Source organism: Balaenoptera ricei, chromosome 8 (genome assembly GCF_028023285.1).
Source record: "Balaenoptera ricei isolate mBalRic1 chromosome 8, mBalRic1.hap2, whole genome shotgun sequence".
NCBI classification, from domain to species: domain Eukaryota; kingdom Metazoa; phylum Chordata; class Mammalia; order Artiodactyla; family Balaenopteridae; genus Balaenoptera; species Balaenoptera ricei.
Window position 1 is genome coordinate 47,336,112 of NC_082646.1, and position 17,733 is coordinate 47,353,844.

The 17,733-nt window shown below is 36.4% G+C and overlaps 1 protein-coding gene and 1 long non-coding RNA gene across 9 annotated transcripts in view; one reads left to right on the plus strand and one right to left on the minus strand.

The window, feature by feature from the left end:
* GRM5 (glutamate metabotropic receptor 5) overlaps positions 1-17,733 on the plus strand; it is a 531,751-nt gene that overhangs the window by 375,903 nt on the left and 138,115 nt on the right. For all 5 annotated transcript variants that reach the window (XM_059930609.1, XM_059930612.1, XM_059930613.1 and 2 more), the window contains exon 3: positions 14,130-14,365. In XM_059930609.1, the coding sequence (XP_059786592.1) occupies positions 14,130-14,365 (236 nt within the window). The remainder of the gene's footprint in view (positions 1-14,129; positions 14,366-17,733) is intronic.
* The window catches only part of LOC132370505 (uncharacterized), a 370,395-nt gene that overhangs the window by 41,704 nt on the left and 310,958 nt on the right, over positions 1-17,733 (minus strand). For all 4 annotated transcript variants that reach the window (XR_009504594.1, XR_009504593.1, XR_009504596.1 and 1 more), the window contains 2 exons: positions 10,972-11,037; positions 8,559-8,620 (listed from right to left, as the gene is read on the minus strand). This is a non-coding gene — a long non-coding RNA (uncharacterized LOC132370505). The remainder of the gene's footprint in view (positions 1-8,558; positions 8,621-10,971; positions 11,038-17,733) is intronic.

A 17,733-nucleotide genomic window follows, 5' to 3' on the forward strand; every position in this document is an offset into this window, starting at 1 on the left:
TTATCTATCTACCTACCTACCTATCCATCTATCATCTGTCTATCCACCTACACATACACACACACACACACACACACACACACACAGAAACACACAAACACACACACCACGTAGAGATCTCCTAAGTAGTGGTGTCTTTTGATAAAAATAAGTTATGAATTTTATTATAAATATATTTAACAATCTTGATTTTTATGATTAGTCCTTTATATGTCCTGTTTGAGAAATCTTTCTTATCCTAAGATAATGAAGATATTCTCCTGTTATATCTAGAAGCTTTTTGTTATCATCTAAAAGCTTTATTGTATAATCAGCAACATTTAGATCTACAGTCTACCTAGAATTGATTTTTATGAGTGGTGTGGATTAAGTATCAATGTATTTTCCCAAAAAATATAAATTTACCCAGAATCACTTTTTTCAGAATCATTTATTTAATAGAACTGTTTTTCCTACTTCATTGCAGTGTAGCTTTTGTCAAAAATCAAGTCTCTATATACATGTAGGATTCTGTTCCATTAGTCTATTTATCTCTACAAATTGTATATCGTTGTAACTTCATAATGTCTTACTGTCTAATACTGTATTTCCCCAGCTTTGTTCTTTACCAGTATTATCTTGGCTATACTTGGTCCTTTATATTTCCATACAAATTTTATAATTTGTTTATAAATATCCTCCACACCTCACCCCCCATCCCCCCCCAAAAAAAAAAACCTGCTGGAATTTTGATTCGGATTGCCTTGAATCTATAGATCAATTTCAGGAAAATTAACAACTTTACATTATTGACTCCTCCAGTTTATGAATGTGGCACTTCCTCTATTAACTTAAGTCTTCCATAATTCCTCTTACATGCATGGAGAAATCTTACATATCTTTCTTAGATTTATTTCTAACTATTAGGTGGTTTTCAAATAGTATATTTAAAATACTATTTTCTAATTGTTTGTTCCAGATATATAGAAATTAATTTATTTATGTAGGCTGAACTAGTGTCCACCAAACTTACTAAATTCATTTACTACTAATTGTAATAATCTGTATTTTAGATATAATTTCAGATTTTCTATGTAAACAATCAAATTGTCCTTGAATAATGATAATTTACTCCTTCTATTACCTTATTGAATTGGTTAGAACATTCAATAAAATATTGAAGAAAAGTGGTAAGAGAAGATATCCTTTGCTTGTGGAAGAAATCTTTCAACATTTCATTGTTGTGTATGATCTTTACTATAAAACTCTTGCACAGATTAAGGAAGTTCTCTTTCTTAGCTAGTTTGCTACGGACTTTTTATCAGAATGATGTTGAATTTGTCATATTTTCCTCCATTATTCTGATAATGTGGTAAACTGGTTGATTTTAGAATATTAAACTTCATATTTTCTTTATCCATTCATCTATTGATGGACATTAATGGATGTTGTTTTCACACTGTGGCTTTTGTAAATAATACTATAATGAACACGGGGGTACATATCCCTCTCTGACAACCTGATTTTAATTATTTTGGATAAATACCCAGAAGTGGGATTGCTGGATCATATGGTAATATATTTTAATTATTTTAGGAAACTCCGAGCTATTTTCAATGGTAATTGCACCATATTGCCATATATGACAACACGGATGAACTTTGAAAACCTTAAGCTAAGTGAAATAAACCAATCACAGAAGGACAAATGCTGCATGATTCCATTTATATGAAGTGTCTAAAACAGTCAAATTCATAGAAGTAGAAAGTAAGATGATTAATTGCCAGGGGCTGAGGAAAGGGAAAAATGGGGAGTTACTGCTCAATGGGTACAAAGTTTCAGTTATGAAAGAATAAGTTCTTGAGCCTCACGTGCTGCTTTTGATCCAACTTCTTAGCCTCGCATCCTTGACTTTCAGTGAATTTGTCACATACCTCAAGGGAAAGTCTTACCTCAGTATATTTTTTTTTCTCCCCAGGATCTTGGCCACTTGAGCCCCGGCTGCCTACATAGCATTCTGATAGCTTATATAGATTTTTTTAAAGTTTATCCAGCCCTTCTAGTTGTTTTCAGAGGAAGGTTTGTCTAATCTATCATAGCTAGAAATGGAAGTAGCTGTTCAGTTTCTAATACGTGATTTACAGTTTCAGTCTATTTGGATTATTGGGCATGTCGCAACTAAATTTTTCAGGCTTTCAGGGTCTGACTTTTGTCTGGATTCTTACATAATGACTATTTCTAAAACTTAATCTCACACCCTGAACAATTTTTGATTATTTACTGGTCTTCTATAGCTTGTGAGTGTTCATTTGTAAACCATATCTGATAGATGTGAGAAGTTAACAATAGACTTGGTTTCAGTGGGTGTCATGGGGATAATTTGTCAAGGAAGAACAAGTTGCCTCAAAGTGAAATGTGAAGAGAGTTCATTCTGTGTTTATGTACAGATATCAAGGTCTCTTGAGCATCTTCTAATAGCTCTTTACCTTGTCAGTAGAGACTCTTAATAACTTTGCCAGTGCATTCTAACACTACAAAGATGGCCATTTATCAGAAGATGAATGCAATGGTTTAAGACAATTCTTTGTTTATAGTCTCAGAAAGGAAAAAAAAGAAAATAATTCGAAGGTGTGTGTGTGTGTGTGTGTGTGTGTGTGTGTAACAGAAATTAAAATAACTCTTCTCTCTGCAGTTTCATGGACAAAGTCAGATAAGTTTGGACACAGATTTGGATCAAAGACCACACTGATAGGTTGCACTGGTTCAGTTTTGGTTTCTAGATTTAGGCAGACTGAGTTTGAATCCTGTTTAACTCAGGGTTATTTCCTACTTTTCAAGCTGAAGATTCCTAAAGTGAAATGTGAAAATGTTAAAAAAATATATATATATAGATAAATAGATATATGTGGATATAAATATATATACACATATATATAGGCAGAGAGTAAGCGTGTGTATGTGTGTGTGTGTGTGTGTATGTGTGTGTATATATGTATATACACACACAGTGCCTAGAACAATGCCTGGCAGACAGCAAACCCTAAATACATGATCACTGTTATCACTCTTAAGTTTTCATTTGCCTGACTCTAATGTGGGTAGGGAATGCCAGTTTTTCTTCTCTTTATTGCTCATATGCAGTACTCTGTAGGGAAATTGGCATGTACAGTGTCAGCCACTAGATTTGGCTAAATGAAAGAACAGTATCAAATACTGGAGGAAGTTGAGGAAAGTACAAGAAAAACATAATAGATCTGAAATTATGAACTCCCAGGTGACCTGTTATAAGGGGTAAGGGAAGAAAACAGATTGGACACTGGGAGTTATATTCACTAACATCATCATAAAGTCTGCCTTACTGCATGGAATTTAATAGAATAAATAAATTATTGATTATAATAAATAATAAATAATTATTGACTATTTGGCTGAACATTGTGCTCAGTTTAACAGCATAAAAGAAGAAATCAGCGCAATTCAGCAGGAAGGAGTTTGCAGACTGAAAACTAGAAGGTTATCCTAAGTAAGGAAGCTTCCAGAGAAAACATAAAGAAAGTTACGTAAAGCGGTGGATACAATAGCTTACCATAACATGCTTTCTCTATTTAACGGAATCATTTCGCTCACTATATTGCACACTTTACACAATTGCCACAATTTCTGCATTTCCCCAAATGGCTATAATATGACAAGAGAAACAGTAGATTGTGTAATTCTCAAAATAATCTATTTACAATGATTTTTCTCAGCTTCTTTCTCTGTGAAGGATGTGTTTGGTAAGGAAGCACCCCTGGAGGGGCAAGACTTTAAATCAGAGGGGAAAATGACTACCTCAATTTAAAGCCTAAATTGAGACAGGATGGACGTTCCAAGTATTCTAATATGTGTAATACTCTCTGTTATATTCTGTGATCCCAAAGTCTTTGGAAGTTTGTCTGCTCTGACCAAACCCAGAATTAGGTCAGACCTCCTAAGATTATATCACTTCTCTTCTGATATTAACATGCTTTGGCCTTCCAAGTGAGGAAATGTAGAAAAGAGGTGGCGAGTGAGTAATAACTTTCTACTGCTGTGTAACAAATTACCACAAATTTGGCAACTTACAACAATATTCGTTTATTATCTCATACTTTCTGGAGGTCAGGACTCCATGTATATAGCATAATTGGGTTCTCCACTCAGGGTTAAACAGGCTGAAATCAAGGCGTATTCCTTTCTGGAGGCTTTGTGGAAGAATCCGCTTCCAAGCTCATTCCAGTTTTGGTGGAATTCAGTTCCTTTTAGATGTAGGCCTGAGTCCCCATTTCCTTGCTGGTGTCACCCAGGGGCACACTCAGCTCCTCAAGGCCACCTGCACTCCTTATTGTACAGCTCCCTCCATCTTCAAAGCCCGCAATGGAGCGTCTCCTCCAGCTCTCTCATGCCAAATCCTTCTCATGTTTGAATCTCTTTTGTCAGGAAGAGGTGGTCACTTTTCAGGGACTCACCTGATTAGGTCAGACCCATTATGAATTATCTCCCTATTTCAAGGTCAGTTTTCTTGGGATCTTAATTATAGTTTCAAAATCCCTTCCCAGCAGTCCTGATCTAGATTAGCGTTTGATTGAAAAAGTAGGAGAAGGTGTGAATATACCAGAGCATGAGAATCTTGCCCATGTATTCCCAGCCCGACACGTTGCTCCCTGTCCTCCATCACACGCCTCTTAACTAAGATCCCCTTAACAAACATTTCTCACTGCTGTCGTCACTGTATGTCATTATTTTGGAGGCTCCATGAAGTATGGAAAGTACTGGAGTGTTGGAGCTAGAAAGATCTGGGTTGAAATCCCCTCTATGCTAGCTGTGGGATTTTGAGTAGGTTATTTCATTCCTCAGAGCCTCAATTTCCTCAATGGTAAAAACTAGGGCTAATAATAATTATCTCTAAGGCCTGTAGAGAATCAGGAAAGCAATATAATGGAAATCACCTGACTTACACAAGACAGCAAACTTTAGATTCCTGACTTTTCTTCCTTCTTTTGAATGTTCTGATATAGCTCCTCCAATTCACACCTACTTATCCTCAGACATGGGAAAAATTAAGATTTACAAGCCCTGGAGATAAAGTGATTTTCAGTAAATAACCTAACAATTTTCTCAAAAATTCTACATTGTATTTCATTTTGGAATCAATTCATTAGGGTTGACTGGTGTACATTCATAAGAACTTTTACTTAAAAGCTCAATATCCTTCTTTGTTTTCACTATTTTTTTAGAGATTCTAAGACCTTCTACTCCCCCAGGGGAGGAAAAAAAAGGAATATTATATGAAGACAGCCAAGCAGTCAGTAGACAGACTCCCACTATTAGGAAAAAAAATCCCAAAATACCTGTCAGAATGCTACTGGTAAGAGATTTGGCAGGGTGATGATTATGATTACATGTGAGTAGAACAGCAGTTTCCATAATAAATGTGTGGGTTGTGAACAGATTTTGAAACAAAAATGCTGGGATGCAGCCTAATGAATGTACTCATTAACCTTAATAGCATCAGGTAGAGGAGGGAGAGGACCATTTTGGAGGGGGGAATGAATTCAGCCTTTCAGAGTCATTTTATAAGGCATATCAAACAGTGCTGCTTTCTCAATTAAAAATGAATATATGCAGTTGGGACTTCCCTGGTGGCGCAGTGGTTAAGAATCCTCTTGCCATTGCAGGGGACACGGGTTCGAGCCCTGGTCCGGGAAGATCCCACATGCCACGGGGCAACTAAGCCCGTGCACCACAATTATTGAGCCCACGTGCCGCAACAAGAGAAGCCACCGCGATGAGTAGCCCGCGCATGGCAAAGAAGAGCAGCACCTGCTCGCCGCAATGAGAGAAAGCCTACGCGCAGCAACAAAGACCCAACACAGCCCAAAAATAAATTAAAAAAAAAAAAAAAGAATATATGCAGTTATCGGAAAAGAATTCTCTAAAATTTGAAATTTGCCTTTTAAAGTCTAATTTTCTAATAAGTCATATTAAACATTTAAGTCCTTAGTATGTTCAAGGCATCATAATAAACATAAGGATTAGATGTCCAAAACATAAAATTTACAGTCAATTTAGGGAAAACAAATAAATGTACTTAATTTTAATATGATGACAAGTGCAAAACTAAAAGCATCAAAATGTTACCTCTATGAGAGCAGAAATCTTGTCTTCTTGTTTACCACTCTACTCCCACATAACTAACAAGTTATTAGTTATTATTTACCCAATACTTGTTCAGTGAATAAGAAATAAATGTCACAGTATTTTGGAAGCAGAGAGGAAGGAACTATTACGCCCCGGGGAGCTTGAGAAAGGTTTTAATAAGCTGTATTCAAGTTCAGTCTGTCTGCTTGATAGATGAATTGGATTTTATCAAATCAGGAAAAATGTAAGCAGTTGAAGGGATGACGATGACTCTCTGTGCAGAGGGAACAGCATACTCAAAGGCTTGGAGGTATGAAAGTCTGATGTATTTGAGGAATGAGAATCAACTGCAACGTCTCCAGTACACAATATACGTGTGATAGTCTTAGCAGTGCCAATACCATCACACTAAGCGGGACTAAAGATTTCAGTGATCAAGAATAATTGTATGTGCCTGGCATACCCACGTCCCCCGCCCCTACCTCCCCAATGCATAAACTCACACCTCCTGACACAAATTTAACGTTTGCTAACTGCTAGGAACAGTCATTCTGATGCCTACATTTTTGGTCTGGTATTGCTCCTTTTGAAGCAGACTGAGATGATTTATTTATGTTGTTTGCCCCCGGCAGACGCCTCCCCAAGAACTCTGCGGAGTTATGCTAAGTAACCATGTTGCCATTTGAGAGTTCAGCTAATGAAACCCGTACCCACTGTATGTGATTAGCGTTCCAAGTAAATAAACCAAGGGACTGTAAATGTAAGAACTAAGAGTGTGGAAACACCCAGGATACTAATTGAGGGGATGGGGGAATAATCTCAGGAAGGCAGGACAGGAATGTGATTTTCATAAGTGATGATTCAGTGACTGGGAACCTAATGAATTGTACTGTTAAGGGGAAGACTTGAATAAAAAGAAAAGAGGATGTTCGGTCTGGAGGATAAATGAGGAAACTTCCAGTGGGCTGGAAGTCAGCAATGCGCTTTCAGGCAGGTCATACATAATGGACTGCTGAGGACATGTGCTGGGACCTCCCACGGTGTCTGTGCAGTTTGCCTGCACAGAATATGCATTCAGAATGCTTACTGTATTAATGCATTAGAATGAAAAGAACATGGAGACTGTTACAGAGGATCACCCAATGCAACTTTCTGTGCGACATAAATTTTTTTGTTTTCCATAGCAATAACTTAAAACGAGGACAGGAAGGAAAGAGTGTATTGTCTGCGTTGTACAGATTTAGATTTTGATAAGAGAGACAAATTTTTAAATTACTGAGCATCTCTATTCTAACATTTGATAATTACTAAACCTTTTTTCTTCAGAATTTTCCAAGAATTTTTTATGCCCGTTACCATGTATCCTTAGGGGCTTCTACATTCCAGAAATATAGTCTGACATTAAATCTACTGATTGTAAACCCTGCAGTAATCATATTATAACCATAACCATTGGTCTGCTTCAAATATCTATAAGTTAATACAAAAATAATAAAAATAATAATTCTAAAGTTAAAACGTTTATAAGGATATAATTGTATAGAGCATCAGATCTTTAGAGTTCTATAATTTTCATTATTTCTCTCTTTTTTTTTTTTTGAGTGCCAACAGCTATTGCTCAGCATACAAAACCCTGAACATAATAGAATAGGGTGGGTTAATATGGTACTGGACCACAGGTAAGAAAATTGTTAACTTGTATTTTTTTTTAACACTCAAATTAATTTTATATGTAGAGAACAGGTAGAAATCCAGGAGAAACAAAGTGCTAGAGAGCATATAAAGGGAAATCTGATCATTGTAGATCCCTACTTGTATTCATTTTCTTCCTTTTTCACCCCAAACCTATTTTCCTGTATTTTACAACCTAGGACATGGAGCTACAATGTCACTTACAATATCACTAATGTCTCCCATAAACCAACAACATCCTCCTTTACCCCCTATTCTCCACATATCTAGTCCTAGGGACTCTGAGAATTCCTTACAAATAGGCTCTTCATTCCCACTCCTTTAATACAAACATCCATTAGATCCCTTAACCACTGTAACAACTTTTCTAACTTGATCCTCTAACACTCATCCACAACCTTTCTTCTCTGTCACTCGCACTGCTACCACAGTTCAACCAGTTCTCATCGTCTCTTCATATCACGTCCCACTTTAAAAGCCACCACTGGCTCCCCTTCACCTGAATGATAAAACTCAAAACGTTTGGAATGGCCCAGAAGACCATTCATAATTGGTCTTCTTCAGCTCACTTTTCATTAGTCACTATCCGGTGCACTCTATATAGCTGCAATGCTTAATATTCACTATTCCCTGATTCACAAATACCTACTTGTTATCTAAAAAATAACATTTCAAAATACAGTTATCACTCCATTACCCATATTTTTCAAACTCAATTCAAATCTTACCTTTCTACGAAGAGTTGGTCAATTATTTACTGATCTTCTCTCTCGATGCATTCATTTCATACCTATAACAATATTCATTCGTATGTGGTCATTTATTTACATGTCTCTCCTCCTCTCCCATTCCTCCACTAGACTGTGAACACCTGGAGTGTAGTGTCTAAAACCTAGTTAACACCGAGCTGATCTCCCTGTGCTATGTGGCTGCTTCCCACTAGCTATCTATTTTACATTTGGTAGTGTATATAGGTGCTTTGTGACCACCTAGAGGGGTGGGATAGGGAGGGTGGGAGGGAGACGCAAGAGGGAAGAGATATGGGGATATATGTATATGTATAGCTGATTCCCTTTGTTATAAAGCAGAAACTAACACACCATTGTAAAGCAATTATACTCCAATAAAGATGTTAAAAAAAAAACGGAAAGAAAAAAAAAAACCTAGTTAACATATGTTTTTCTAAGTTTAAGTACAATTTCAACACACAGTAAATGTGATAGATTGCATTTTCCTTCACAATATGCACTGATCCTCTCTGTGGGAAAAACTGTACACACCTGTCCCATTCAGATCAGGTTTGGCCGTATAACTCGCTTTGGTCCGTGAAATGAGAGCAGAAGTGACATGTGCCACTTCTGAGCAGAATACTTAACAACCACTGCATGGGTCCAAGACACTCTCTGTTTTTCCCTTCTGCAAGATAAGCCATGTCCCAGAAGGAATGTCTCAGAATGAAGGTGCAGAGTTATAGGCCATCTGCAGTGAACCTAAAGGCTGAGCAAGAAATAAACTTTTGTTCTAAACCACTGAGACACAGGAACTGTTTACTGCCACAGAATAATTTAGTCTAAGATAGGTAGGTATTTCATAAATGTTGAAGAAAAGAAGGAAAGTTATAGAGACATAGAAAATGAATTTTGGCTGGAGAATTCCAGAGTCAATTTTGTTTGAAACAAGAACCTTCTTTTGAAAAAAGATAAAAATTAAACTTTCATGAATTGCTAATTATGAGAAATAATGGAAATTGGGGGTTGAGAGGAGAAAGAGAAGAGGGTAGATGGTAGAGTAAGAGTATATATTTTAGTAATGCGATATTGGGAAGAAAATGAAAGTAAATTCTTGCTAGATGAGCATGTCCTTAAGATGTCTGCAGGCAAGATTTAAAGGAATCTGAGATTTCTACTGAGGAGGTATTTTGAGAATGGGTACGTATTTAAGATTTCTCTTTTAGTTATGTCACTCTAAGTAAGTTTAAATTTTTTTTTTCCTATTTCAAATGTCTAAAGTACTGTCTCTATAGCAAAAAAATTGTTTTAAAAATTAAAAAACTGGGGCTTCCCTGGTGGCGCAGTGGTTGAGAATCTGCCTGCCAATGCAGGGGACACGGGTTCGAGCCCTGGTCTGGGAAGATCCCACATGCCGCGGAGCAACTGGGCCCGTGAGCCACAACTACTGAGCCTGCGCGTCTGGAGCCTGTGCCCCGCAACAAGAGAGGCCGCGATAGTGAGAGGCCCGCGCACCACGATGAAGAGTGGCCCCCGCTCGCCGCAACTAGAGAAAGCCCTCGCACAGAAACAAAGACCCAACACAGCCACAAATAAATAAATAAATAAATAAAATTTTTTAAAAAATTAAAAAACTGGAAACCTGACCATAACAACATCCAAATATATATATATGTACATATATATGTGTGTGTGTATACATATATATATATCCACTTAATTCTTGCTATTCACAGTAGGTATGTTCTATAAACAGGCACCAAACACTGAATTAGTGAATACTGACCATTACTCCTAGGGGAAATATAGGTTTTAATTGTCATGAGCCTCTAGTCACATTTTCATCAACTAGTCATTACATAACCTTGCTTTATGGTGTTCTGGTCTAAAGACACTTTATTTAATATTTAATATCTAATATTGTTGATGAATTAATTTGAATTCACAGAAAACAGCATTTCACTCATGCCTAAATGCAGCTGCCTTTTTTTTTTTTTACTTTTTAAGAGTATATGTATTATCAACCTACGTTTTAAAACAAATATTTATTTATTTAGCTGCACCGGGCCTTAGTTGCAGCACGCGGGATCTTCGTTCCCACATGCGGGATCTTAGTTGCGGCATGCCAGATCTTGTTCCCTGACCAGGGATCAAACCCGGGCCCCTTGCATTGGGAGTGCGGAGTCTTAACCGCTGGACCACCAGGGGCAGCTGGTTTTCTATGTAAGGTATAGCACAGCCTTCTTGCACTTGGGAACTCTAAATAATGTATCAGTACGATACTTGGGGATATTTTAAACAGCAAAATCAATTTAAAAAAACACACAAAAATGCAAAAACTTGGCACTTAATAGACCATGAAAAGGACACTTCTTTAGAGTATCAAAGCTGAAACAAGAAAGCAGAGGTTCACCTTGTTCAGCCTCAGCCGGGTATATGCACATCAGAAGAATCAACTCTTTTGCCACTCTCTGTATATCTGAAAATGACCATAAAAAAGTGCCATGAGTATCAGTATGGGGGTTGCAAATAAATTTTAGCAAGTAGGTGAATTTACAAATACAGATTCTGCAAATAATGAGAAACGACTGTAAATCAAAGAATTGGAAAGAAAATAATGAAATGGATTATAAGGAGATGGGTAAAATGCCCATCAATGAGAAGAAATTGGATGGATGGATGGATAGATGGATGGATGGGTGGATGGATGGATGAAGAGACAGATAGATAGATAGATAGATAGATAGATAGATAGATACTAAATCTAGAAACTTGACTGAAATGTGGTACATTTTCAGTTTCTTTCCTTATCTTCCTTCCCCCTTTTTCCTGATTTGGTAAAATATATGTCACCCAAAAGCATTAAAGTAGCGCCAGAATCTTGATAGTCCACTCTAACAATGCAATGGAAAGCATCAGATAGTAGAAAGGTAAGCTCAAGTTTTCTTGGCTATTCACTTATGAATTTATTATTCCTTACTTAGACATACCCTATCATCTTAATACAAATCTTAAAAGCACATTTTTATGAAAATGTTAATATTTAATAAGCTAAGGTCAATATAGCACCATCTAACTTAGCCAATATGGATTGAACTTTCTTGAGACTTACACAGCAGATATTCCCCCGTAAGCTTAAACAGAATAACCATCTTTTGCCACACAGATACTGGAATTTTCTGTTTATATACGAACTCTTTTATGGTTTTTATTTTGCTGCTGAATGGAAATATCTGGAACAAAACTGTTTTAAAAATCACCACTCTAACCTATAGACTACTAAAAAACATCATCTTTTGCTAAATTAAATGTAGAGATTTATACATGGAAAAGAAAAAGCTAAAGAACATGATGAGAGATGAGTAAATTAACACACTACGGTCCTGACATTTTTTTTTTTAATGGAAATATCACCTCCAAAAAAGTTTATCAAGACAGGCTTTTTACAATCCCCATTAAATTCAGTGAATGAATTGTGAAGGGTAAATTGGACCCATTATGATCTTACATTTCTTATGTAATATTCATAATCACAGCGTTACATAAGAGCGAGCTCGCATGAATAAAAGGAGCAATTTAAATTCCCACTTCCTTGGAGAACGGGGCTCTGCTTGACAAACAGGGTTTCCGGTCCCATTTGCAGCACGCCCAAGCATCTCCTCGAGTGCCAGTGAGACCCACACTCTCCTATCAGTGATATAATAAAGCCTCCAAAACAGAGCAAGAAAATGAAGCAAACAAGCCCACTTCATTTCAACTTGTCAGCTTTAAATAAAATCTGTGCAGCTGAGATGAGAAACTTCAGGGAAGATAATGTGTGAAGTAACCACATTCAACATTGGGACAAAACGTATTGCATTAGTTATTATTTTTTTTCCTGATTTGCCACAAAAGTTTTTGAAATTTCAACATAGATGATTTTCAATGAAATCTCTTCTTGTCAAGGAGGACTTGGAGGAAGAAATGGTTTATTTTTTTCATTTGTTTATTTTATTCTCCTCCTCCACCCACAGATGCCTTAGGAATATCTCAAGCCCCTATGATATCTTAATGAGTAATATATGAACTTGGGAACAACTCTCATTATCAATTTTTAAGTCAGAGCATACTGAAGAAAGTACATGCTTTTTTTTACTTATTCTAATTAATTCCTTACATAATACCTTCCCTGGCACAGATTTATGCAAAATATTGGAGCATGCTCTCTGCCTCCCAAAAAAAAAAAGTATAAAGGACAAAAATGCATTGGAAGGAAGATTAAAAGAAATTAAAAAGAAATTAACATTCCAATAAATAGAAATATCTGAACATTGATGAAATAAACAATGATTGTTAATGTAAATCCTTTCATTCACACTTTCCCCAGTACCCACTCCCTTTCACCCAGCTAATCTCCAAAACCCTTCCTGCCTTGTGTTCAGGAGGCTCTATTCTGTTCTTCCCTTCAACTGTCTCCGTACCTTCTCTTCCCTCTTTGTTGTTACTTTTTTGTTTGCATTGTTACATTTCCCTTGACTTTCTTTACTTCTCCTGAAAGAGCACTTGCACCTCTTCAAAGGAAGGATAGTACCACTGGGTCCCAGCAGATGCATAGCACAAGTTGTGCATATTCCAAATGACAGAGAGGGTGGGAAAAGTCAGAGACACTTTTTTCCTAAATGCCCCAAGGTGTGTCCAGATTTGATATAAACACCTTTTCTTGTCTTTTATTTCCAATGTTGTGTCTCATGTGTTTTGCAAATAAGCTTAGAATCTTTTTCCTTATTCTGTTATACTCAGGAACTCTCTGATTTCAAACTCTTTTATTTTAAAATTCCTACAGTACTTTGAGTGATCAGTGCATAGCATGATATTAATATTGAGGAGTATGATCCCTGTCACCATCTTTGATGGCCTATTGCTAAGAAGTTCTTTCAATCACTCTAATGTAAAACATGACTTCATATGCGTATTTTAAATGTGTTAGAGAAGAACCATGGGATAGGAAAGAGGAGTATGGAGTATAAGGACTTCAGTTTGAGGCTCTGATGAATCAATATTTAACAGAATGACCATAATCAGAAAGTTTTTCTTTTTTAACCTCTCTATCATCACATGTAAACATGGAAACAAGTGAATATCCTGTCATAGGATGGTTAAATTAACATTAGGTATATTTTAGAAATATTTTTCATTTTTACTTTATGATAACTATAATGATTATGATTAAGTAAAGGAAAAGAACGTATTTAAAGTTAACTTGTCGTAGCTATTAAACGTTCAGTAAATAGTGTGAATGGTGATATTATGCAGCTTCCATGCATATACTATATTCTACAACCAGTAAAATTCTGCCAAAAGCATAAGGTTATTCTCTGCAGTTCAAGGTAAGTGAGACTGGTACCTTCCAGCATTCTTAGATCCAAAGTTTCCATTGTGTTTTGCACTTTTGATCCTAGCAAGTTGCTGTCTCTAGAATCACGTAGTATGGCCTGAGTGCCATTTAATGACTGTTCTCAAAATGACAGCAAGTAGAATAATTTTCTTAGAAGATGTCTGTTCTAAGCTGAGGGGTTTTTTGTTTCCCCACAGTGATGGCTGGGCTGACAGGTATGATGTGACAGATGGATATCAGCGAGAAGCTGTTGGTGGAATCACAATCAAGCTCCAATCTCCTGATGTCAAGTGGTTTGATGATTATTATCTGAAGCTCCGGCCGGAAACAAACCTCCGAAACCCCTGGTTTCAAGAATTCTGGCAGCATCGTTTTCAGTGCCGGCTGGAAGGGTTTGCACAGGAGAACAGCAAATACAACAAGACTTGCAATAGTAAGCAGATTTATTATTTCATTTAAAGTGGATATGGCTAAGGCTCCAATTTAAGTAAATTGTGTCATGGGGATAGTGGCTGTAATCTGTTAGAGAGGAGGACTCTTACATAAAGTGGGTATTGCTTCTTAGAGTGGTAAGAAAAACATATGAGGGTAAATGCTCACTCTATTAAGATTTCAGACAATTTATTTATATTTATATCATTCAGGAAATTGGTACCGTGCTTAAATGATAATGTGAGCTCCAGAAAGAACTCTTTGTGACATCTTTGAAGGCAAGAACTACATTCTGGTCATTTTGATTATCTTTAGCAGTTAGCACAGTGTAAGGCACATAGCAAGGGTTTCATGTAATATGTCTGAAGAATGAATGAGTGAATGTTGAAGGACAGAGCCAATTCCTACTTTCATCAATGAACTATAAAATAGTAGCAAGGATTTGCTATGTATAATTATGATGTTTCAGGAGACATAACCTAAGCAGAGCCATTCACTCAGTTATTCAACAAATACAAGGATTCACAACATGCCAAACATCACTTTACTTTTAAGGGTATCAAGATGAGGAAAACTAGATCCTGCCCTCAAGGGGTTTAGTGTCTAGTTAGGGAGATCGTCATGCAAACAAAAATTGTAATTCAGTGTTGTAAGCAACATAATATGGGTTTTAAACAAAGGGTTTGGTTAGTTTTATTTGTAGCACATCCAAAGGGTATCTTGACTCTAAGAACCAGGTAGGGTCAATGCTGATTTGTAAGTCAAAGTCTAAAGGTTAAGGTTTGTTAAAACCAATAAGGGATTTGTTGAGACTGACATCCCACATTGTGTAAGAAGCACCTCATATGCATTTGCCAAGGAGTAAAATGTTTTAGTTGGCGGTATAATGTCTTTATCATCATGATGCTGGAACAGAAGAGTGCACTGGGGCAGTGAGGTTGAAATCCTGGCCCACGAACTAATTCCAGTGCACGGAGAAGTGGGCTCACCAAAATGAGGAAAATAGGAACAACGTAGTGAATTTTTTATAATGCATTTCCTCCCTGAGTTCACATCCATACTATGTTTCTTCTATCAGTTCATTCTTTTGTGAAAATGAATGAGGTAGTAAGTGGTGATTTGTAATTATCTTTAAATGTCAGTACAAGTAAAATGAGAACTTGGCAACCTTGTGTCAGTTCCTCATTCGGCAGTGGTGGAGGAGAGGGATGCTGGAGTGTGGCGTGGTACTGCCCAGTGAAATCCGGAAATCATAGAAGCCTGCTGTGAGATTACATTTGCTTCTCTCTTGCTTTGGATACTGCTAACTCTTGTCCAAAATCTTCAAATGCTTATTCATTTCCTTTGTTTTTATGTTTTACTTTCATGAAAAAATGTGTGTGAATACACAGGATTGTGTTTCACAATTTCAATGTCTATAGCCAATTTTATATTTTTCACAGTTCTATCCAGTTTCTGAAGGACACAAACTTCTTTCTTCTCTTGAGATTTGGGGAGTATGTGGTCTCTGAGTACCGATTCTATGATTGTGTAGAGATTACTCTATGGAGCTACACTGGAGGAGTTTTAGAGGGTCAGCAGTAGTAGATCCAGTCTCCTCTCCAGTTTCTCTTTACTAAGGAGTTAGTGACAACCCCTAACCAGTGTGACTAAGTGAATTTTTCCAGTTGGTCTTCACCCTCTTTTGTACTAATGTTCTTCCTTCCCCACTCCTTTTTGTCTGAAATGTCTTCTCCTTGAAATAATTCTTTGTTTCTCTTACCTTTTTTTTTTTCTATTGGAGGTCTTATTGAGATATAGTCTTGAAAAACTCGTTGACTGATTTCCATAGAAACATTATTTCTATGGAAATTGTTCTATAAAATTCTCCATTTGAACTTGTTGCTATAGCTCTCTGTCTTTCACATGAGCACCCTGATGCAACTTCTCTGCACAGGATCTGTTCCTTACTCTAGTTCTGGAAAGCATTCTTTAGTTCCGCCCCCTTGGAATCTTATCTGTCAACAGATGTCATTTTGTACATAAAAATGAACAGTTATATGTAATACCTCTGTTATTCTTCTCAATGAGGGAATTATTATTATCCTTACTTTAAAATAACAAAAGTAAGATTTGGAGAGACAAAACAACTTGCTCAGGAAAACATTAGAACTTAGAATTGAGCTCAGATTTGTCTAAAGTTTAACCAATATGCTATTCTAAAGAGAGAGAATATTATAGTTTTAAAAATCACTATCAAATTTGCATTCTATAATAGTTAACATATAGGTCCTCTAACATATAGAAAAGAAAAATAAATCTTAAAATTATTTGGGTACAACTATGGAATGCGATAATAGATACCTTGATATTCCGTACTCTCTACTTTTGACCATATTTCCTTATTTACTCAAATGTCCTTTCAGCATCCCAGTCCATATCTTCAAAAAGACCCCAGGTAGTTTATTCTTATCTGTAACACTACTGAATATGAGTAGTGTTTTCCTAAATATAATGTACTTTCATCAAGCAGTGTGCATAAGACAACCATTTCTGAGCTGGAGTGGTAAGCTGGAGCTTATAATTCATGGATGGCAGGCAAGAAATCTTCAGCTTATTCACTGTCTACAGTACCTAAAACCTAATAGATTGTTCAGTAAGTAAAATGGCTTGACACAAAGAGTGGAAATACCCATAGACGAATTACTGCTTATTTTTCTTAGAAGCTTCTTGAAAGGCAAAGTATAAAAGCTAGGAGAGGTATCTGAATCTGGTAGTCCAGAATTAGCAGTAGCCTTATACAGAATGAGGTATAGAAAAGCTCTGAGTAACCAGAAAGTTAAAGGAAAACATTTAATATTGAATAAGTAACAGAGCCATCTTGGAAACGGACCAACTCCTAGAAATTAATTCCGAATAGATTAGAGCTAAGTGATTATAGGTGATTCACTTTGTTGTACAGCAGAAACTAACACAACATTGTAAAGCAACTATACTGTAATAAAAAAAAAAATTTGTAGATTTTTTGATGATGGTTATTCTGACTGGTGTGAGGTGATATCTCATTGTAGTTTTGATTTGCATTTCTCTAATGACTGACGTTGAGCATCCTTTCATGCGTTTGTTGGCAATCTGTATATCTTCTTTGGAGAAATGTCTATTTAGGTCTTCTGCCAATTTTTGGATTGGGTTGTTTGTTTTTTTAATATTGAGCTGCATGAGCTGCTTGTAAATTTTGGAGATTAATCCTTTTTCAGTTTCTTCATTTGCAAATATTTTCTCCCATTCTGAGGGCTGTCTTTTCATCTTGTTTATGGTTTCCTTGCTGTGCAAAAGCTTTTAAGTTTCATTAGGTCCCATTTGTTAATTTTTGTTTTTATTTCCATTTCT